The sequence below is a fragment of the Adiantum capillus-veneris genome, chromosome 30 (assembly GCF_014529385.1).
Source record: "Adiantum capillus-veneris isolate H3 chromosome 30, ASM1452938v2, whole genome shotgun sequence".
In the NCBI taxonomy this organism is placed as follows: Eukaryota; Viridiplantae; Streptophyta; class Polypodiopsida; order Polypodiales; family Pteridaceae; genus Adiantum; species Adiantum capillus-veneris.
The window spans coordinates 80,298,264-80,321,762 of NC_140960.1; the positions used below are offsets into that span (position 1 = coordinate 80,298,264).

At 44.4% G+C, this 23,499-nt stretch overlaps 2 protein-coding genes across 2 annotated transcripts in view; both read left to right on the forward strand.

Annotated features, from left to right (window-relative positions):
- LOC147418279 (iron-sulfur assembly protein IscA-like 1, mitochondrial) overlaps nucleotides 1-19,473 on the forward strand; it is a 38,917-nt gene extending 19,444 nt beyond the window's left edge. The window contains exons 3-4 of the mRNA XM_086507212.1: nucleotides 18,841-18,958; nucleotides 19,038-19,473. Coding sequence (XP_086363338.1) covers nucleotides 18,841-18,958; nucleotides 19,038-19,107 — 188 coding nt within the window. The 3' untranslated portion in view covers nucleotides 19,108-19,473. The remainder of the gene's footprint in view (nucleotides 1-18,840; nucleotides 18,959-19,037) is intronic.
- Nucleotides 19,474-19,672: 199 nt separating this feature from the next.
- LOC147418280 (CDPK-related protein kinase-like) lies at nucleotides 19,673-22,369 on the forward strand. The gene is made up of 7 exons (XM_086507091.1): nucleotides 19,673-19,682; nucleotides 20,539-20,711; nucleotides 21,087-21,194; nucleotides 21,292-21,354; nucleotides 21,442-21,501; nucleotides 21,559-21,609; nucleotides 22,220-22,369. The coding sequence occupies exons 1-7, from the start codon at nucleotides 19,673-19,675 to the stop codon at nucleotides 22,367-22,369; spliced, it is 615 nt and encodes a 204-aa protein (XP_086363217.1).
- The last annotated feature ends 1,130 nt before the right edge of the window (nucleotides 22,370-23,499 follow it).

The following is a 23,499-nucleotide window of genomic DNA, read 5'->3' on the forward strand; positions in this document are numbered from 1 at the left end:
TCGATCCAATCGATCTCAACAAGGCGGTAGCGATTACTCTCGCACAGGAGATGAAGCACAACAAGGGAAAGCCCAAGGAAAACAAGACTTCGATAAGTACCTCTCAGACCTCTCAGAACCCTCAGAACGGTAAGATTGGTAAGAACGGTAACTCTTCTAACCAATCTTCCAATAGTCTCTTAGAAAAGAACTCTCCAAGTGAAGCTAAGAGTAAAGCTAATACAATTGCTAAACCTAAGCTCACTCCAGATGAAAAGGTAGAACAAGGAATTTTAGGTGGATACATCACATCGGAAGAGCAAAGCACTTATTCTAAGGAAGGTCGTTGTTTTCATTGTCACATCAAGGGTCACATAAAAAGAACATGTCCTAAGCTTGAATCTAATGAATATAAAGAACCCACAAAACCTACTTCCTTTGTCAATGCAATAAATGAGAACACGAGTGTGACCCAAGTCTCTCATGATCCTCCCATTGACGAGTCTCTCATTAAGTGTTATGGTCATGTGAATGGTCAACGTTTTGTCATATTGTTTGACCCAGGCAGTATGCATGATTTGATTAGTGACTCTGTTGTCGAAAGAGCCCGCTTGGAGGTTTGCAAGGCATCTCCTTTCGAGGTGTCTAGCTTCTCTCCCGGTATGGACTCTCTCATTACGCAAGAGTGCCTTGATGTTTTGTTCACTGTTCAACAAGTATCCTTCCGCAGAAAATTTGTAGTCTCTCCTCTTTCAGGATGTGATATGCTTTTGGGCATTTGATGGTTTCGTGAGCATAACCTTCTCATTGATAGGGCGGAAAATATATTCATTTTTAATGCCAAAAGTGACTCTCCTCTTGTCATTCGTGGAGAGGAAGTTGTTCATTCTCCATCTCTCATTTCTAATCTGCAGGCGAAGATTGAACAGATTCAAGAGAAGGAGACTCTCTTAGTCTCGTCTTCTCCAAAGCATGACACACATGATTTGATTGGGCGGAAAATACATTCATTTTCAATGCCAAAAGTGACTCTCCTCTTGTCATTCGTAGAGAGCAAGTTGTTCATTCTCCATCTCTCATTTCTAACGTGCAAGCGAAGATTGAATGGATTCAGGAGAAGGAGACTCTCTCAGTCTCGTCTTCTCCAAAGCATGACACACATGATTTGCATGATAATGACAAGCATGATGATAAGCATAATGATGAGCACGATGATTTGCATGATCAAGATGTGATTTCTCACCGGCATGATGATTTGCAGAAAGATTATGTGATTGTTCACAAGAATGATGGTTTAGTTGATGCTTTTTCTAGTGTAGCTAACCTCATTGCAGAATCGATCAATCTCGAAGAACCGATCTTGGCTCTCGAGTCGAGGTCCACAGAACCCTGACATGAAGATTCGATCAATCACGAAGAACTGATCTTGGCTCTCGAGCCTAGGTCCAAAGAACCCCCACAAGAAGTATTATGTGTTCAAATGATTAGTTAGCACGCATTGTTCGAGTGTTGCATTCATGATGTTTTCCTGTATTTTAGTCACCGTGATCCCTTTTCACAGGCATGACATATTGTTCACTGAGCACGATTCACTCATGATTCATGAAAAGATAAAATGTTTGCATTCAAGGAATTTACATTCCATGTCTCTTCCTTGGTATGACACAGTTTCCGAAAGAGCACAAGAAAGATTGAGCATCAAGCATAGGCATTTCCATTGTGTTTTGCCTCAGCTGATTGATTTAGATCGGAAAGTCAAGATTCGACCCCATTGTTTGCATGTGTTTGATGAAAGGTTTGACACTCCAACTCTATGTTCATCTACATTGCATACACAATCTTTAAAGAAGAATATAATTTTTTCAATCACTTTACATGGAATGGGTATGTTCATGTTTTTGTGTTGGAAGTGGTTTCATGAATTTTCAGCCTCGGAGATTCTTGAAGAAAGGAGACGCATGACTATAGATGAAGTTGAAGCATTGAAAGAGCCACAGATGACTTTGTGTCGCTCTCGGCGCGGCCCAAAGAAGCAAGCGTTGCAGACCTTTATGAAGTTCAAGTATCGCATGACCCACGCATCAGAGTGGGCCGACGAAGAGTCCTTTCCATACGGTGTTGGTGATCTCCCTCGACGCCATATAGTTCGGTACTAGTACCTCACTTTAAAAAGGAGAGGGATGTCACGTGCACATCTAACCCTATGTCTACGTGGACAAGCTACTTCATGACAAGGGTTGGGTTCAGTTCAGTCAGTTAGCTTAGAAAGTGTTCTGGCACTTTTGTGAGTCTGTTCGCAGACCGTGTGTCACGGGGACGTGGCAACTGTTAACTATGTCACGAGGACGTGGCAACTGCTAACTTTAGTTGTTGGTTTCTTTCCAAGGGGTTTTGTTTTATTTTTTGAGACCCTCTTCTTGAAGTAGCAAACGGTCGGACATTGTATGGCCAATGTGAACGGTAGTTTCACCCGCAGATGGGTAGTGGTCGGCACTGGAATTCGTATGGTAAGAGGATGTCTAGGCTCAGAGCAAGATCGTATAAGGTCCCCCCGTGGCACTTAGCAAGTTGGTGGATACTAGGAAGTGAACTCAATAAAGGCCTAAAGTCAAGGTGTGACTACCAACAGAAAGTATCCGACAGTTGGGCCACATTGCATTTTTGGATGCGGTCCCAATGAGGATAGATGGTCAGATGACCACAGGGAGCCCAACGGAATCATTTCCTAAAATTTAGGGAACTGCTATTTTGGGCCGGGAAATGTGTTCGCGTCATTACCTCCGGTATGACTTAGGGGAACACTTTACAACTTTGCCGCGAAGTCAATTGGGCGACCAGTCGGGAGATTTTTAGGCGGCAAACCCGAAACGGGCAAATGCTTGTAAATGCGCCAAGTGGCAGTTTTTCATGAACCTGTCTCATGCAGAAAAAAGGGCGCTGAATTTTATGCAGGGAAGGGGCTTTATTTGCAATCTGCCACAGGTTAAGAGCTATGGAGTGCTTACTTTCCCCCTTATGTACAGTGCGGTGCCAGGAGTGATGCCTTGCACGCTATGCACTACTCTCTCTCTCCCCTACGAGTAGTATGTTATGCCCCTCTAGTGGACTTTTCATTTGATCAATGTACAGTTATGTGGGTTCATGTGCGATCGCCGAGGCAAGAGCCTCTTGCACAGGTACTGGATTAGCTAGCGGCTAATCCCCCGCAGGTACAGGTGAATTCGGAGAGGTTTCACATGAGAAATCTCGTCCGATTCAAAGGGCAAGTAGCCCTACAGGTGCAGGAGCTCGAGGTCTTGTTACAGATGTGACCGGCACGCGAAACGGAGCCCAAAACAGGGAATTACAGCCTGCTGTGTATTTTTGCAGGTTTAGGGTTTCAGCCCTAAACGGACCCTAATACCCCCAGGAGGTTCAGGGACGCGAGGGGACCACTGTACAGGTGATCTGGCGCTTTTTTGGGGCAGGAAACAGAGAATTCAGCGTGCTGCAGATTCTCGCCAGGTTTTGCAAAGTGTCCGTATGCGTCGGGAAAGTCATCTATTGTGTGGGGATACTGACTGTGAAGTGTCTAGCACAGTTATGCTGCCGAAATCGGGCGAGAACAGGTGTTTCTTAGCCTAGATTGTGCGGGGCAGCTCGTAGGAGATCACAGGTTTTATTCCCTCTGTTAAAGAATAAAGAAATACCGAAAGGGGCGCCAATTTTGGGGCCTACAGGTTGTCGGCGTTTGCTCGGAGCATTCTAGCTCCCGAGCCGTGTGTGTACTTAGGTGTTAATCCCCGTTACAGGTTACCTTTTGTGTCTAAAGTAAAGAATTTCAAGTGAAAGCCAACGCCTATCTCCCTACGGGCCGGTTTCATGGTTCCGTTGCCGGGACATCAATCACTTTTTCCTCAAAGAGTGAGCCCCGGTTGTTTTTGGTAAAGACACAGAGCGCAGGAACATGGGATTACACTATGACCGACAAGGGGAAGGGCATTATGGAAGAGGGTTCCTCTTCAAAGGACAGGCAAGAGATCCTTATGGTTTTCCGAGATTGGCGAGAGCTCACGACCACGTTTAAAACAGGTTCCTCCTGTGCTTGAACAGGTGGCTAGAGCGCCTATTCCACAGGTTATGCCAATTAAGCCCGCCACCTTTCAAAGCCAGCATGTTGTCTTGAATGGACAGGGAACTGGATACCAGGCTATGCACCCAGTTTTTCCACCACCCACGGTACATCCTGGGTATTTCGGGGGTGGATCAGTGTTCCAAAGTATGGCTGGTTATGCGCCTGGAAGTCAGCCGTACATGACAGGAACAGTGTTCGGGGGTATGCAAGGCATCATGCCAAACCCCATGTATGGTAGTATCGGCATGCAACAAGGTTTTCACTGCAACCAGGGCGAGTTTGGGATGCCACAGGGTCATTTTGGTATGGCTGGTTTTTTTGGACAGCAGCCAGATATCGCACCTCTGACGCAAAATGTGAATGGCCAAGATGTGCCGATCATGCCTACCACAGTGCCCATGTTGCAGACCATCCCTTATGACAACTTGGGGGCACTAGAGAAGCCGAAGGCTTACAAAGAAGGTGGTGCAACTGTAAAGTTCAGTACCTTCGTATCTTCAATGGTTTCGAGGATAAGACGAAGGTTCTTACCTTCCTCCAGGAGTTTGATACAGCTTATGTGGGAGGGAATTTTACAGAGGCCTCGAAGGTCAGGAAAGCTGCCACTGTCTTAAAGGACAATGCGCTTACATGGTGGATGACATTGTTAATGCAAGGACAGGCACCCGCCACTTGGGTTTACTTCAAGCAAATGTTTGCATCTGCTTGGCTATCAAATGAATTTGAAGCCGACGTCATGATAGATTGGCACCAGCTTACTTCAGCTTGTGCAAGAGCTTGCTGGAGTACAATAGGAGGTTTTAATGTAAGCGTTACTCTCAGTGACCTCCTACAGATTTGTGCCATTGACAGAGCAGATAGAGAAGTACTGTTGTGGGCTGCTAAAGGGCTTCGCGATTACTGTACAAAACAGAGTGGCTCCCTCACTCAGCTTATGGGCACCCGCCACTTGGGTTTACTTCAAGCAAATGTTTGCATCTGCTTGGCTATCAAATGAATTTGAAGCCGACGTCATGATAGATTGGCACCAGCTTACTTCAGCTTCGTGCAAGAGCTTGCTGGAGTACAATAGGAGGTTTTGTAAAGCGTTACTCTCAGTGACCTCCTACAGATTTGTGCCATTGACAGAGCAGATAGAGAAGTACTGTTGTGGGCTGCCTAAAGGGCTTCGCGATTACTGTACAAAGAACAGAGTGGCTACCCTCACTCAGCTTATGGAAGTTGCGAACACTGGTCTTGCCTTGCTGAAAGGAGAGGACAGTGGGTTTCCGAGCAACAACAAAGGAGGTTAGCAAAATAAAAATTCAGCGAAGAAGCCCTTTGTGAAAACGGCTCCTGATGCGTCACAGGGGTCAGAAAAGGCCACCAAAGACAAGGATTCAGCCGGGACTTCTGGAGCGCAGGCAAAGAAACAGAAAAGGAAGCCTTTTGTGTGCAAGTAGCTTGAGGAAAAGAAGGTCCTAATGGCTGAGAATAAATGCGTTATATGCGAGCAGCCTGGTCACTTTGCTATCAATTGTCCACGAAGGAAAAGACCAGCTGACTCAAAGGATAAAGAAGACCAGAAAGGCAAGAAGCCTAAACCCATGGCAGGTTTACTGCCAGACATGGTGGGTGACAGGTCCAACACAGATGCTAGTGAGTTATGCAGGGCATGGGGTAAAGGTAGGGATCAGACGGCACTCATCTTCTTTGATCCAGGTGCCAAAGCCAACTTTATCTCACCAGAGTTAGCTATGAAGCTGGGCATCAGAGGTGAAGAGATGGGGTACACAGCAAAGACAAGGTTGGCATGTCTTGGCCACTCAGAGTGTGTTACTCCCATCATTGGAAAATTGCGACTGCATATTCTGTCGTATGTGGACACAGAAGAGTTCTACATCATGCCGCTGGAAGGTTGTGATGCCTTGTTGGGGATCCCGTGGATGTTTCGAGTGCATGGAGTCTTGGATGCCTACAACAAAAAGATCACTGTACAACATAGGGGAGGAGAGTCAGTCCCTATTGTATCTGCTTCTGCTATCACTTCTGTAATAAAGAATCATCTTTCTGTGTACTTGATTTTTGCACGTGATGTCTCAGATAGTGATCAGTCAAATTTATCTATGTTAGATAAAGAAAGGTCAGCATTTTTGCAAAAGTTTAGTGACTGTGTTTTCTGATTCATTACCGCCGCAATTGCCGCCAGAGAGACCTGAGGACCATCAGATAGATTTAGTGCCAGGGTGTAGCCCACCAAATAGACCTCCCTACAGGGTTAGTGCGGCGCAGCAGAAAGAGATTATGGGCCAGGTTGAGGAGTGTTTAGAGAAGGGGCTGATTCAGCCTAGTTCTTCACCCTTCTTCTCCCCAGTGCTCCTAGTGCAAAAGAACGATGGCTCATGGCGCATGTGTATTGATTATCGTGCTTTGAATAAGAATACCATCAAGAATAGGTTTCCTATTCCTAGAATTGATGATATTCTCGATCGTTTAGAGGGTGCTGCAACTTTCAACAGGATTGACCTTAAGAGTGGGTACCATCAGATTCGTATAAGGCCAGAGGATGTGCACAAGACTACATTTAGAACGACATTTGGTCTTTATGAGTTTCTAGTGATGCCGTTTGGGCTAACAAATGCTCCTGTCACGTTCAACAGAATGATGGACCGGATTTTCTGCTTGCATCAACAGTTTGTTGGGACGTTCTTCGATGACATGATAGTGTTATATTCGAAGAATGAAGAGGAGCATAGGCCTCACTTGACCATTGTGTTCGAAGAGCTGCGTAGTCACAGGTTACTTGTCAATCCTAAGAAAAGTGAATTCTTCTCGAAGAGATCCACTTTCTTGGCCACATAGTCTCAAAGGATGGTGTTAGAATGGATCCCGCAAAGGTCGAAGCTATCAAGACATGGCCAGACTTGAAGACTGTGCACGATGTCAGAAGCTTCTTGGGATTGTGTTCCTACTATAGAAGGTTTATCAGAAATTTTGCAGAGATAGCATCGCCTCTTCACGCTTTGCAAAAGAAAGAGGTCACTTTCAGATGGACCCAAAAAGAGATTTCAGCTTTTAGTCTCTTAAAGGAAAAGTTGACTTCAGATCCAGTTATTGTTTTGCCAGATCTCAGGAAGTCATTTGTGGTCCAGTGTGACGCGTGTGGCAGTAGCATCGGAGCAGTGCTAATGCAAGATGGACGGGTAGTAGTTTATGAAAGCCGAATTTTGCAAGGGCCAGAGAGGACTATGCAAGTCTATGAGAAAGAGCTCTTGGCCGTGATTCATGCGCTTTCTAGTTGGAAGCACTACCTCTTAGGTGCTGATTTTGTTGTCCAAACAGATCATCAGACCTTGCGATACTTCTTGACACAGTCAAAGTTATCCGAAAAGCATATGCGATGGGCAAACATTATTTCCATGTTCCACTTCTAGATTATGCATGTGGAAGGCAAGAAGAATGTTGTGGCTGATGCGTTATCAAGAAAGCCACAAATTTCAGCTGTGTCAATTCCTTATCATCATGAGCTAGATGACATGAAGGAACAGTATACTGCTGATGAAGATTTTGCAAGGATCTTTGAACAGTTACAAGAGGGGCAACCTCACGAGCACTACCTCCTCAGAGATGGTTTTATGATGATGCATGGCAGACTTTGTGTCACTAGGCCTTTGCGACATAAGGTCATGGAAGAGAGTCATGTCCCACCGTATGCAGGGCATCGTGGCATTGATGCGACAGTTAAAGCAGTAGAAACATTCTTCTATTGGCCTACCTTGAGGAGAGATGTGGATGCCTTTGTGCGAGCATGCATAGTTTGCCAAAAGGTCAAGTTTGATTGGCAAAAGGCACCAGGGTTATTACAACCACTACCGATTCTGGATAAGCCATGGGAAAGCATTGCTATGGACTTTATCTTTGATCTTCCAAGGACGCCAACAGAGAATGATGGTATATGGGCCATTATCTGCAGGTTCAGCAAGCAGGCCCATTTTATCCTTGTCAGGAAGAAGATAAAATCTGATCAGATGGCACGCTTGTTCATGTACAATGTGTTTTAAGTACCATGGTATGCCACAATCGATTATCAGTGATCGTGATCCTCGCATGACTAGTTTGTTCTAGAGAGGATTGTTTGAGAACATGGGCACTGCGCTCAAGTTCTTGTCTTCGTTTCATCCACAAACTGATGGACAGCCAGAAGAGGCTAATTCTAGTGTCTTAGATCTGCTGAAATGCTATGTGTTAGATAATAAGAGCAAGTGGGAACAGTATTTGCCTATGCTTGAGTATGCGTACAATAATACGATGCATTCGTCTACTGGCAAAGCACCTTTTGAGATTGTTGAAGGCGGCAAAAAGGTTCCTCCCATTCTGCATCCAAAGGACAAGATCTTTGAGGCAGATCGATATGTTGAGAACATGGATGAGATGTATAAGAAAATTAAAGTCACCTTGGAGAAGACTCAGGCAAAGCAGAAAAAGGCTGCTGATCGTCACTGTCGTGAATTGTTGTTATCACCTAGTGATTGGGTTTTGTTAAGGTTCGAAAAGGCAAGGTTAAAGAAGATGAAGGGCAAGGAACGACTGTTTCCTAAGCTCAGCATGTGTTACTATGGGCCTTTTCAAGTGCTTGACAAGATTAGCGACGTGGCTTATAGGCTGAAATTGCCTCATGTGTGGAAGATTCATAATGCGTTTCACGTGAGTCTTCTAAGACCCTTCGTGGGTGATGTGCCAGAAGATATGCCAGATGAGGATCAGCCAGAAGTTGAGGAACTTGATGAGATCCTGGTACCTAAGCAAGTTTTGCTACATAAGGACAGAAAAGTTAAAGGACAAGTTGCAAAACGCTATTTGGTGAAGTTCAAGAACTATCCGCCTATGGATGCAAAGTGGATGGAAGAGCATGAACTGTTAGAGTCACCAAATGTAGTGTAGCTTTACCTTGAAGCCTTTGGGTTCCAGCCTACTAATGCCCCAACCCAACGTGTGCAAAGGAGGGGTAATGATAGAGCTAGTACATCAAATGTACATATGAATTCAGTGTAATAGATGGAAATGACAAAAGTATGAAGGCCTCATTAAGTCATTTGTATCTATGTGTTATGACCTTTCTTGCAGATACATGCGATGATAAAAGAGTGTTGATAGCACAAGATCATCAGTGGCGTGTATTTATGGTATGCAATCGAGGACGTTTGCGATTTCAAGAGGGGGGTATGTCACGGGGACGTGGCAATTGTTAACTATGTCACGAGGACGTGGCAACTGCTAACTTTAGTTGTTGGTTTCCTCCCAAGGGGTTTTGTTTTATTTTTTGAGACCCTCTTCTTGAAGTAGCAAACGGTCGGACATTGTATGGCCAATGTGAACGGTAGTTTCACTCGCAGATGGGTAGTGGTCGGCACTGGAATTCGTATGGTAAGAGGATGTCTAGGCTCAGAGCAAGATCATATAAGGTCCCCCCGTCGCACTTAGCAAGTTGGTGAATACTAGGAAGTGAACTCAATAAAGGCCTAAAGTTAAGGTGTGACTACCAACAGAAAGTATCCGACAGTTGGGCCACATTGCATTTTTGGATGCGGTCCCAATGAGGATAGATGGTCAGATGACCACAGGGAGCCCAACGGAATCATTTCCTAAAATTTAGGGAACTGCTATTTTGGGCCGCGAAATGTGTTCGCGTCATTATCTCCGGTATGACTAGGGGAACACTTTACAACTCTGCCGCGAAGTCAACTGGGCGACCAATCGAGAGATTTTAGGCGTCAAACCCGAAACGGACAAATGCTTGTAAATGCGCCAAGTGGCAATTTTTCATGAACCTGTCTCATGCAGAAAAAAGGGCGCTGAATTTTATGCAGGGAAGGGGCTTCATTTGCAATCTGCCACAGGTTAAGAGCTATGGAGTGCTTACTTTCCCCCTTATGTACAGTGCGGTGCCAGGAGTGATGCCCTGCACGCTATGCACTGCTCTCTCTCCCCCCTATGAGCAGTATGTTATGCCCCTCTAGTGGGCTTTTCATTTGATCAATGTACAGTTATGTGGGTTCGTGCGTGATCGCCGAGGCAAGAGCCTCTTGCACAGGTACTAGATTAGCTAGCGGCTAATCCCCCGCAGGTACATGTGAATTCGGAGAGGTTTCACGTGAGAAATCTTGTCCGATTCAAAGGGCAAGTAGCCCTACAGGTGCAGGAGCTCGAGGTCTTGCTACAGATGCGACCTACACGCGAAACGGAGCTCAAAACAGGGAACTACAGCCTGCTGTGTATTTTTGCAGGTTTAGGGTTTCGGCCCTAAACAGACCCTAATACCCTCAGGAGGTTCGGGGACGCGAGTGATCTGGCGCATTTTCGGGGCAGAAAACAGAGAATTCAGCGTGCTGCAGATTCTTGCCAGGTTTTGCAAAGTGTCCGTATGCGTCGGGAAAGTCATCTATTGCGTGGGGATACTAATTGTGAAGTGTCCTAGTACAGTTATGCTGTCGAAATCGGGCCAGAACAGGTGTTTCTTAGCCTAGATTGTGCGGGGCAGCTCGTAGGAGATCATAGGTTTTATTCCCTCTGTTAAAGAATAAAGAAATACCGAAAGGGGCGCCAATTTTGGGGCCTGCAAGTTGTCGGCGTCTGCTCGGAGCATTCTAGCTCTCGAGCCGTGTGTGTACTTAGGTGTTAATCCCCGTTACAAGAAAGTAGTCTGTGTGTGTCTAAAGTAAAGAATTTCGGGTGAAAGCCAACGCCTACCGCCCTACGAGCCGGTTTCACCGTGCATACCTAGACACTTAGAGTAGATGCATATCCTCTAGTTGCACACAGCATGATCATCAGATTTGCATCAAAACCCATCAGGAGCATTTTTACAGTGCATAGACCTATTTTCCCTATTTTTGACATTTTTCACTTATTATTTTTAAGTGACTTTTGTTGGGAACTGGGTAGGGCAATTTTGCTAAGGTTGTATATAAGAAAACCTAGCGCTAGCACTTTCGGGCAGAAGAGGCAGCAGGAGCTTCGGTTCAACAGACACCTTCTCAGCAGGACCCCCCTAGCAAGGCCTAGCGTTTCTGCAACACAGCAGCAAGGCTAGCGTTTTGCACCCACAAGACAGCCTTGGCGTTTTTGCATGGCAGATCAGCCTCGACGATCACAAGACACAACAGATCAGCCCTAGCGTTAGCAGATTCCCCAGTGACAACAGATCAGCCCTAGCAGCAACTTCCTCAGCAAAGACAGATTTCAGCCCCTAGCGTTTTTGGTTTGCAGATCCACCTTAGCATTTTTGCAGATCTTCGCGACGGAATCAGCCCTAGACTCAGCGTTTTCAGTTTTCGGCAATCAGTTTCCGCAGTAGAACCCTTGAACCTCGCAGATCTCACCTTCCCGTAGCAGATCCTCGCCGCACGGTCAGATTCCGCAAAGTTTATAGATTCAGCCGAAAAACGCAGATTTCAGCATCTGCGTTTTCAGTGCTTCGTCGTCGCATCGTCGTCATGGACATAAAGTCAGAATTCAGCAGATAAAGATTTGCAGATTTCAGCCCTTAGCATCTTCAGATTTCAGCCCGTCTCGTTGTCGTCCTCATCGTTGTCGACATCGTCGGCAAGTCCAAGCATTGTAAAGATTTGTGCAATCATAAGTAGACCGCTCTCGCCATAGAGAGTGGGGCCTTCGGAGGAGGGTTTGACAACATGCTGGTGTCGTATTCTTCTCTCTCTATCTCTCAGTCTCAGCACCTTCATTCACAGTGTTCATCACTTTGTTTGTGTCCATTGCACTCTCTCACTAAAGGAACGGAAGGCTCTCCCTTCCGTAAGTAAAAGGAACCCTTGAGCACAGTTCGAAGTATTCATCTTGAGCAAAGTTCAACATTCACCTCCGCTGCACCTTACAAAAGTACCCCTGAGTACATATTTATAGGCCCATGGCCTTCAAACTCAAAAGCAAGTAATGAAAAGCTTAAAACTCAAAAGCTTCTTGGCCCAAAAGCTGCCAGTGAAAAACGTAGAAATCCGTACAGCTTGCCACGTCATTTTGTATACTAGGGGATCCTTCGAATACTGGAGCAGCTGCTTAGCACAAGCGTCAAACCGATGTTGATGTTGCATCTCCATTCGTTCATACTCCATAGGCCGTGGTGGTGTAACAAACTGCTGACGTGTCAAAGCCTAAAGAATGGAGCCAACTTACAGATGTGGCCGAGGGGCCTAAACCCTAAGAAGAACAAGTAATAGAAGAAGTCCTACCAACTTATGGGGACTCCGTTCGATGGGGCCCCAAGTGACATAGAGGAAGAAAATAAAGCGGGATCCAGACACACACAAAAATTGATGACGTGGCAGATTTTCAAAAATTGCGCTGACATGATGACGTGGCATGTTGTAAAGAATTCCGTGTGTTGCGTTGGTTGATGACGTGGCAGGCTGTACGAATTTTCGTAAATTACGCTTGTAGCTTTTGGCATTGCTTTTTGGACCAGAAGCTTTTGAGTTTTGAAGGCTTTTCACTATAACTGCTTTTCAGGCCAAGGGCCTTTAAATATGAGGCTAGGGCTCATTCTCTGGCATGCTTCCTGGAGAAGGTGCAGAGTCTGGAGTATTGGCTTGTACTGTGTTGATGCAATATAAAGAAATACCGAAAGGGGTGCCAAGGTTTGGGGCCAGTACTCTCTGGGGTGGAATTCCGCCACTCCGTGTCGCGTGTCGTCTCTCTTTCAGCTCAGTTGTTATTGAAGTGTTAAAAGTCTGTTCAGTTTGTTCTTTTCTATTGGCACGTGGTGCCCGCCTTGTGACAGTGATATCAGAGCATTAGGCGTGTACTTTTCTGAAAGCATAGCGGTCCTACAAAAGAGCAGCCAGAGCTTTTGGAATTTTATTTGAGGTATCTTTGCCCTCCAACCCGGACTTATTAGCCACTCCCACCCTTACTTCATTGCGCATCGGGCATGCTCCGCTCCCGTCTTCATCGCAGTGTCTTACAGGGCATAAGCCAATTAAGAACCCAATACTTGGAATTCATTGATTCAACAGAATATTTGCAGTTCCTGCTCAACGAACTCCCGACATTCTTTCGCGGCATCCTCAGCAGAATCTTCCGATGCTGCAAAGTTTTCAACAATTTTTGAACTACATGTTACCCCTTTGATGCCCCAGGTGGTACCTCCTCCTTCGGCACCAGAAAGTACGAGAGCTTCCAATCGGCAACCTTCTCAACCGTCTGTTCTAATCGGTGGAGGCTTCAGGAATATGGTGCAGCCATCTAACCCTGATCCAGTGCAACCGCCTTTGCCACCGCCTTTGTCACTGCCATTGCCCCCACCTCCACCACCACCGTCACCAGGGTACAATGGTTGGAGCCCATATGGATACCCTTATTATCCATACCCGGGATTTGCGCCTAACCAACCCAAAGATTTCAAAGATGGTGGCACGACAGTCAAATTTTTCACTTTTTCCAGGGTGAAAATCGCAAGAAAGCATTGTAGTTCCTACAGCAATTCGACAACATCTATGCTTTGGGGAACTATATAGAAGAATCCAAGATTTCTCGAGCAGCGGGATTTCTCAGAGATAATGCTATGCAATGGTGGAGTTCAATCGCGACCCAACAACATGCTCCAAGGACCTGACAAGCTTTCAAGAAAGTTTTTGCATGTAGTTACACGAGTGCAATTTTTGAAGTCCGGATTTTGGCAGAGTGGGGCAACTGAAAATGCTTGCCACCGAAACCATGGATGAATATAACCAAAGGTTTCTCGACGTGTATCTTCCGGTGTCTTTTTTTAGATCTATTCCCTTGGAGGCCGAGTCTGAGCGATACGCCATTGGACTATCATCACCATTGCAGGAATGTTGTCTATCCAAGCAAGTCTCTACCATGCAAGAACTCATGGACCATGCCGCGGTCGGCTGCAAACTGATGAAGGGAAAGTTAGAGTTTATCACAAAAGAATCTCCGCCACTAACCACAACTCTCTGCAACAACGAACAAATTCTCGAGAGTCTCGTGAAAGTCAACCACAAAGGCCTCGTTTGACACCTCAACAACGAGACACCTTTCTATAAGAAGGCTGATGTTTTGGATGCTTTCAAACATGACAACTATTTTGGTTGTCCCCAATGCATTGACAAATCTGCGGAGCCGACTCCCGCGTCGACGGTTGACAAAAACCTAGGACCATCTCCAGCCAAACGAGCTAAACCGGCCATTGGATTAGTACTTGACATCTATGGCATACGCCTTGAAAGTACAAATGAATTGTGTCGAGCATATGGCAAAGTCAACGGTTTTAAACCCCTAATTTTCTTTGACCCAGGAGCTACAAAGAACTTCATCCATCCACAATTCTTGAAGCAGATGGACTTTGATTATGATGCAGAGGGTGGAGAAATTGAAGCTGAGCTAGCCACAGGGCAAACTCAAAAAGTGGTACCACTCATTGGTGCTCTTCCAGTGACTATCCAAGATTATCATGGAAAAGCCGATTTCCACATTATGAAGTTGGGCAATTGTGACGTTCTATTAGGCATGCCTTGGCATGACAAGAACGATGCGACTCTCCAAGTTCGGAACCGAACCATCACCGTGATGCAGAAGGGCAAGCCAATCGTCCTCAAAGTTCGGTTGGCGGAACAAAACCTTGAATGAACTCTCTAGTTGTTCCATAGTTAGATACTTTTGAACTTTGTTTGAGAAAGTATTGTTTGAAGCTTTGTTTGAAATGGATGGTATCTGTTTTGAACCTATCTTAGTGCCAATTTGAATTGACTCTGGTTTTAATACTGGTTTCAAATACATACTCGTAGGTTTCCAATTGTAATCGCTCGAATCTTCGCAGATGCCATCTTTACACAATCTTCCCAGATGTCGTCTGCAATCCAGAGTAAAACTTTTACTCATGATGGGTTTGATCTGTACAGGTGATGATGGGCGACCCACAGCACTCTTTGCTATCCATCACACCAACACCTTCATGGTGTCTACCGGCTGCGTCGTGCAATATAAAAAAATAACTTTATGATGACATGCAACGTATGCGTAGGAGCTGGGTGTAGGTGTTTGTGGGCGCACCAGGCCCTTCGCCCTCCAGGCTGCTAGCGACGAACGCTGTCCCCCAATGCTGCAGTTTTGTTTTTTTTCCATTGAACGCAGGCCATGCTTTGCCTTCCCTTAATTTTCGCTTCCAATGAGATACTATCCTTCCATGATTTTTTGAAAATCGTGGGGACATACTGGTTTCAATGATTGGTGATTTTACTCCCGGGTGGAGTAGTGAGAAAAGATGTTTGAGAATGCTTGTTCATACTCATGGCCCGGACCCTTGTGGTTATTTGGGGGGGGGGGGGGGAGTATTGAATGATTGAAAAGTGTTGTTTTTACTCATGGCCCGGACCCTTGTGGTTATTTACGGGGGGAGTATTGTTGTTACTCATGGCCCGGACCTGCATGGTTATTTACGGGGGGAGTATTAAGAAGTCTGAGTAGTGGTTACTCTCAGCACCTCCAAACGACGTAGGCTGCGGTCTGGGGCATTTGGTTGTAAAAGGCCTCTATATCTCATGGCCCGGACCTTTTTAGGTTATTTGCGGGAGGAGTGATGAGGGAGTCGTTGAACAGCTCATGGCTCGGACCTGGATGGTTATTTGCGGGGGGAGTGTTCATCGGCGGCTTTATGTTTCTATGTCTTGTAACATGCATATGTGAGCATTTGTGTTGCATTGTGATGTGCCAATTACTGAATATTCCTAATTGGATGAGATTGCCTGGGTATGTAATTTTTTAGTGCATCAAGACACCCGTGGAAGATCAATACGGTCTGGGTGTGATGGCTAATTTTACTACGCCGTAATATCAAGAGTTCCGATCTGGACGAAAGGAGAAGCTAACTCCTTGATCAAAAGAGCAGAAAGGAGAAGCTAACTCCTTGATCAAAACAACCGAAAGGAGAAGCTAACTCCTTAATAAAAAGAGCAAACAGATTGTCTCTCGGAAATTTTTGAGCTAACTTGAGTTGTTTTGCAGATATGCTGTAATCGCAAACGATTACTCTCTTTCAAGAAGGGGAGATGTAACAAACTGCTGACGTGTCAAAGCCTAAAGAATGGAGCCAACTTACAGATGTGGCCGAGGGGCCTAAACCCTAAGAAGAACAAGTAACAGAAGAAGTCCTACCAACTTATGGGGACCCCGTCCGATGGGGCCCCAAGTGACATAAAGGAAGAAAATAAAGCAGGATCCAGACACACACAAAAATTGATGACGTGGTAGATTTCCAAAAATTGCTCTGACATGATGACGTGGCATGCTGTACGGAATTCCGCGTTTTGCGTTGGTTGATGATGTGGCAGGCTGTATGGATTTCCGTAAATTACGTTGGCAGCTTTTGGCATTGCTTTTTGGACCAGAAGCTTTTGAGTTTTGAAGACTTTTCACTATAACTGCTTTTCAGGCCAAGGGCCTTTAAATATGAGGCTAGGGCTCATTCTCTAGCATGCTTCATGGAGAAGGTGCAGAGTCTGGAGTACCGGCTTGTACTGTGTTGATGCAATATAAAGAAATACCGAAAGGGGGGCGCCAAGGTTTGGGGCCAATACTCTCTGGGGTGGAATTCCGCCACTCCGTGTTGCTTGTCGTCTCTCTCTTTCAATTCAGTTGTTATTGAAGTGTTAAAAGTCTGTTCAATCTGTTCTTTTCTATTGGCACGTGGTGACCGCCTTGTGACAGGTGGCCCGTACTCTTGTTCTGAATCGTCAGGATCCAATTGTTGTCCATTAGGATTTTCCGTACTTTGTCCCGATCCGGAGTTGTCGGGCGGGTTCCTTTGATTCTTGCGGGATTCGTCGCCTGAATTCATTTGTGTCGCGGTAAAAGGATCGGATTTCCCGGTGAAAGGAAAATCAACCGAGCTTTGATACCACTGTTACAAACTTGGACACCCCAAGTTGGAAATCTGGCACGACACACGAGAGAATCACTTAAAACACTTCACAAAACTCGTCATAGTTCAACTAGAGTCAACATGGCCTGTCGTAGTTCCGTGCCTAGAGGTATTGGTCCCAAAATTTGGCGCCCCTTTCGGTAATTATTTTTATATTTATCCTTGAGCAAAGTATGAATCCGAGTGTCCTCTCTGCTCATTGCTCTCTGGCAAAATCTGCAAGAGAAAGTACCCCTGAGTACATATTTATAGGCCCGTGGCCTTTAAATTTAAAAGTAAGTACATGGAAAGCTTAAAAGTCAAAAGCTTCTTGGCCCAAAAGCTACCAGCGAAAAATGCGGAAATTCGTACAGCCTGCCACGTCAGCATCTGTCAGCGCAAAACGTGGGATATCCGTACTGCTCTGCCATGCCAGCATAACAACGTAAAATCCGGGTTTTCGTACTGCCACATCATCATTTGTGACACAGTTAGTATGCCTGTAGGGGCATTCAATCCTTATGGAGCAGGTGCTTTTGGCCCATATGGAGAAGGGAGGCTTGGCTTTATGGGAGGGATGTATGACATGATGCCTGACATACAGGGATACGCTTATGGATTCCACCAAGGTGGGATCGTTGGTATGCATGCAAGAGAAATGCCTCCAACCTTCAGCTGGACTTTCGGCACGAGGGCAGAACACTTTTACAACCTAATGCATATGATCAATTGACTTCGATGGAGGGTCACAAGAATTACAAAGAAGGGGACAGAAGGACTTATAGACTTTTCGGGGTCTATCCTGGTGAAGAACTACCTGGGCTGAGTCAATTGTCCACACTGGGCATCTTTTGTTTTGCCCATTCTAATAATGAGCCTTGGCTGATCATTCTAGGTCATGGGTCACCCACATGTTGTGTCTTATATTTCCTTCTCTATTAAGCAGCCCATAGCAATTACAGGGTTATGCACCTCCTTGTACTCCTGCTTCCAATATTGTATTCATATTCGCATGGCCTTGTTGGTATGATTTGCATTGTTTTGAGCTCATTCTCTCCATCTCCTCTCTTTCGAGTGAAGCACTTTTATTCTTTGATTTTGCTATTCATGAGATAACTGATTATGCTCTGATTCTTTGATCCTGCAATTCATGAGAACGGATTATGCGCTATGGTTATGGGTAGTACCCTTGGGGGGGGGGCAGTTGGTGTCCACCAATGATCAGTCACTTGGGAATGGCGCATATTAAAGCGTCTCAGAGGAATAAATTGGGTAAAATCTTAGAGGAGCACTATCGTCAATTTCCCACTTTCAGGGGAGAGTGGAACTATTGCAAGAGCGCTGACCTTTGGGACATTAGGAGTAGGTTTTATAGCTGGGATCAGGGATCCCCTCAATCTATCATCATTGAGGAGTTGTATACTCTCGCTTTGTTTGGCTTATTGCAGCTTTGTGTGTATGTTCGAGTATATTGAGGGGTGGAAAAAAAGTCTGTCAATATTTCTGTGTAACTTATGCTGTTATGCTGATACTTGATGAAGCCGTGGGTCAGAAGTTAACACAAACTGAAAATGTCTAGTCCATGTGTGATAATTGTTCTGTCAAATGCTCGTGAATGCTCGCATACTTCGTCAGTTATGGTCATATTTGATTGGAGAGTCTTTTTTGTTTTGTTTTAGCTTGATTTGGTATGCTTCTGTAAACATCGTTTGTTCATTCATGATTGTCCAGGTGTCTAAAGCTCTTGTTTTGTGATCCTTCTTGTTAACCGTTCACAACCTTCATCAATGACACAGTTGCCTCTACATCTTTCGTTAATGAATCAGGGCTTATTTTTTGTGACTGACTGCAGATGAGCAAGGAAAGTTTGATGAACTGGTGGAAGACCAAGGTGTGAAGGTCCTCATTGACCCAAAGGCATTGTTGCATGTTATCGGGACAAAGATGGACTTCGTGGAAGATAGACTGAAGTAAGAGAGAGGGTTTACTTCTAGAGTTTAGGTCTTGTGATTTTTCAATATTGATGTATGGACAACTTTCTGATGGCAGGTCTGAGTTTGTATTTATCAATCCAAATTCAAAGGGACAATGCGGCTGCGGAGAATCATTCATGACATGACACTCACTGTATGTAAAGATTGAAGTTTCACATGTCTGGCCTTTTCATGACCATGTATAATGAGTTTCAACAGATTTCAGAGTGTCGTGACATTATGAGCTAGGCTGTGACAGCGTGTGAAATGCAAGCAAAAGCTACCGTCACTATTCTTTCGACACTCTGAAGTACCTCTTTCCCATTACTGGTCATGTACATCCTATATTCAAGAGCACCGATATCTTTCTTCCGCTGCTTCCTGCTTGGCCTCAAGCATAAAGTTTCTAAAATGTTTCTTAAATGCCAATCGTGACAGATGTTATAAATAGGTGACGATTATGAATTAAAGAAGTTCCAATGGCAATCATGGTGCCTTGCCATGCTTTTCTATCTAAATTGTGGTGTGTGAGATTGAAGTGTCTGTGGAAAAACAAGCTTCAGAGATCTTATTGCAATAGGTTGAACGACTGCTCTGATTTTGATTGCGGCTGTTTGTGGAATTCCACACTAGAATGCTAACTTTCTGCGGGTCTTTGGTATTGGTTGGTAAGCTCAATGCAAGCTCTTTTTTGGCATCTTAACATTTATTATGGTAGGAGGTTGGTTTCTTTGTTGAACCATATCTTGACAGGATGGTGTGTGCATGTTATATATGCCTTGATGACCATGTGATCTTTGTGGCAGTATGTTCAAAATAATCAATAGAAGACCATTGACATTCAATTTTATTTGTGTGGCAAAGATGTTAAGAACCATATAGGATGTTTTCGAGGACTAATATATGATACACCACAAGTGGTTTTCATAAATTAGTGTTTTTGTAGGGTCCTACAATGCTTTTACAAAGTATTCGTTTGCAGGCCTGCGAGCTGTTGCTATGGATGGAGGGCTTTTGCCTTACCAATCAATTATGTGTGTGTTGTGCTTCCATTTGTGCCTGAAAGACGGGTTATGTCCTATGTCTCTTAACCCTCTATGTGAAACTGCACCTTGTGTGATTAGTATAGAAGCCTTCGACGGATCAATACCTCCTTATCCTAACAAGTTCGAGTAATCAGCATCATTAGCTTAACCATGTTTTAACCATTGTTTGATTGATTGTGGGGATGTTCTTAAGCATCTAATGAGCCACTACCTTCCTTAAATCATTTGGGTGTTGATTAAGGTAGGATAGGTCTTTGCATTAGTATTTAGTGTTTCCTCTCATCCCCGTCCATTGGTGCTAGTTGCTAGGCTAGCACGAACAACTTCTTGAACATTGTGATATCAGTTCATAAAATTTTCCATTTTTTACTTCGTTAGCGTAGAAGGCAAAATCGTAAATCTGGAAGCACGTTCGTCTGCGTGGTTGGCATTCGCAAGCTTTTTTTAACGGAAGCAAAAAAAAGCGAGGAGTCACCTACACAGGCATCTTGAAGGCATGCGGCTCCATGCAGAATCCAGGTGCAAATTGAGGGTCCTCTGGCTCTATTTGCCTATGGCTACCTCCACCTTGTCTACTCTTTAATCTAGTCTCACCTTGCATCACGACTCACGTGCGATGGTCCTTGGATACCTGGGGAGCAGAATATTATCGACAGGTCAAGCTGTACCTCAGATCATCCTCCCTAAGGCGAGCAACATTAAAGGTAAGTCTATATTCTTTGTCTGACTGTGATTCAAGATATTTATGAATGACTTTTTTGTTACTACAGGGGCCTATGGCTTGGTTCTCTAATAAGCACCTCTTCTTTGTGAGGGTTAATGGAAATCTTGTGGAATTTTTGTGATGCGTTGCCTTATAGGGAAAGTTAAGGGTGAATGCTGATGCTTAACATCAAAGCCTCATTAGAACATGCAATATAACATATCAAAATACTTACACTGTTTCTTACTTTCTAGGATACTTTTGTGTGAGAGTCAGATGTAAAGCTAATGTATGTATATAATTCCTCAAAGCATTTTTCTGGTGATTAAGTACTCAGTTGAGGGTTCAAGTGTTTTGATATTTCATAATGCTGCAGGCACTTGCAAAAACTTTGCCAGAGGATGATTTATTTTATCTTTGGGCCCAGTTTCTTCTTTTGAAGCCCTCAGAGAATGGTCGATTATCGTTGGAAAATTGCAAATCAGTATTCCTCAGACTTTTGACAGAGCGTTATTGTTATTTCAATTCAGCTACGATTTGCAAGTTTGGTGACTAGCTTTTTGCTTGCCATGTGTACCCAGGCATTGACAAAACATGCCACAAAGGCAATGAAGGAGTCCCAAATGTTTGATATGATTGTGGCGGTATGTGCTCTACCTTTGTACGTGTGTAGTTAGTCATGATACACAGAGGAGTTGCATTCTCATATGGATATATGCTTAATTCAACAGATAGATGCATTGCGGTTCAAGAAGATGGACTTTGAAGAGTTTTGTGCAGCAGCCTGCAGTGTTACCTAGCTAGAGGCTCTCAAAAATTGGGAGAGGCAAGCCCGCACATCGTATCAGATTTTTGAAAGGGAAGCTAATAGGGTGGTAGTGATTGAGGATCTTGTGCGGGTGAAACTCGTTGATCAACCTAAGTTTGACCACAATATTATGGAAGTCCATGTATGTGTGTGTGAAGATACATAGATGATTTTTGGAAAGCTCAAAACTCACCTGTATCGTCAAGAGCAAGTAATCGAATTGCAGTAGCTACTGATCCACAAGATGCTATCACTGTCAGCTCATCATGCATATATACTAAAGACATTCCCATTAGGTCCACATGATCTTAGAAAATTAGATAACCTTTCGAAACATTTAAAATCGACAAGTGAAGGATAAGGGAGCAGGACATGGAAAGCCTCATGACAATGGAAGTCAAATGACTGTTTACTCTATCTATAGCCTCGCTTGCATGCAATTGTTAGAGTTTCCACTATGTGTGATGAATTTTAATTTTTTGAAGCCATTAAGGTCTTGAGTGCCATTCTGTAGAATTCACTTACACACCACATCCACACACATAAGCATAAATTCGTAAGCAGATGGAGGGTGAGCTAAGTTTCTGTTGTAGCTTTAAAGATTCAAGCAGTCGTGTGAGACTCCTATACAATTAAGGCAATCACTATAAGCAGTCTAAATCAAGGATTCTGTTTCATTTTCAATATGTTTTTTTGGGTAGGAGCTTGGCATTCCTTCGTCTGTACTAGCACACGTAGTTCTACATGATTGGATTAGACATAGTGATGGGAAGTTGAGTTTTTTTGGGTTCACAAACCTATTGTGCGGCATGCCACCCCTCTCTGGCACAAAGCCCTATCCTGGAAGGTAGGTTTCTTTGGTTGGATAGAAATATACATTGAAGTTCCTTGTCGACAACCTGCAATGAGACTTCTACCATGCGGCCCTGCATCACTTGAAGAGCTCGGCAAGATATATGTATGGTTTGAGCCTCTCCATCGTTTTTTATTGACAAATCTCACGGTGTGGGGACATAGTCTGGATTGCAAGAATAAGTGTTTTTTGTGCATGTGGGAAGCTCTCCATGGAAGGTTGATATGACAAAAAAAATGTTGATATGGGCACAAAAATTCACAATTATATTGTCAGTCAAAGTTTATTGGAAAAAGATGTGCTTGGCACATGGGTATCAAAATTCATGATGTGATTGCTACGCAGGGGCTGTTGATTGCAAGATATGTGCAACATGGATATGGCAAAAAAAACATGGTCTTCTTTTACGAGAGGCGAAGTGAGGGATGCTCGCCATACAAAGTCTCTTGGAGTGCTCTTATGGCCCTAGGTTGCTTTAAACAAATGCAAAGAGAGGGTTTCTCACATTGAGATTGTTGATAGCGGATTGGTGGTGAAAAAATATTGTACTTGGCTCTGCTTTGGTCTACTTCTATGTCAAATGTGGTTCCCTCATGAAAGAAAGAAAAAATCTTGATGGGCTTTCCCTGCGAAATGTCATCACCTCAAACGCATTGATTGCTGGATATGCCCAACTTCATTGTGCTAGGGTAGCTCAGGAAGCAGATGCAAACGGAAGGCTTTTCTCCAAATGCATTATCTATGCTTGCATCTTGAAGGCCAATGGACTTATGCAAGCCATTGCCATGGGTGACAAAATCAATGAGAAGATACCTGGTACGAGCCTTCCCCTGGGTGAGAGAAAGCACAAAGGAGCTCCCTCTCTAGAACAGGGCCAACCTTTGGTGGGCACACCACAGTTGGCATATATATCGGCCAAGACAGCTATGTTGGCATCTCAATGATAACTATGTTGGCATCAACATTGGCGATATCATTTCCTCAGACACGAAGTCATTGAGTGTATCAAGGATGGTGCTCAATTCTGGCAGAGATATTGCAACACGGGTTGAATATACCCTTTTACAAGACATTGACATGGATAAAAGTATGTATTCTCCGTATGTATGCCGAATGTGGTGTTGATTG

What these genes read in the sequence shown, in the direction of transcription:
- LOC147418280 (XM_086507091.1), top strand. An exon ending in TGTTTGATATGATTGTGGCG is followed by an intron (nt 21,355 to 21,441) that starts GTATGTGCTCTA and finishes TTAATTCAACAG; the next exon opens with ATAGATGCATTGCGGTTCAA. An exon ending in TTTGTGCAGCAGCCTGCAGT is followed by an intron (nt 21,502 to 21,558) that starts GTTACCTAGCTA and finishes ACATCGTATCAG; the next exon opens with ATTTTTGAAAGGGAAGCTAA.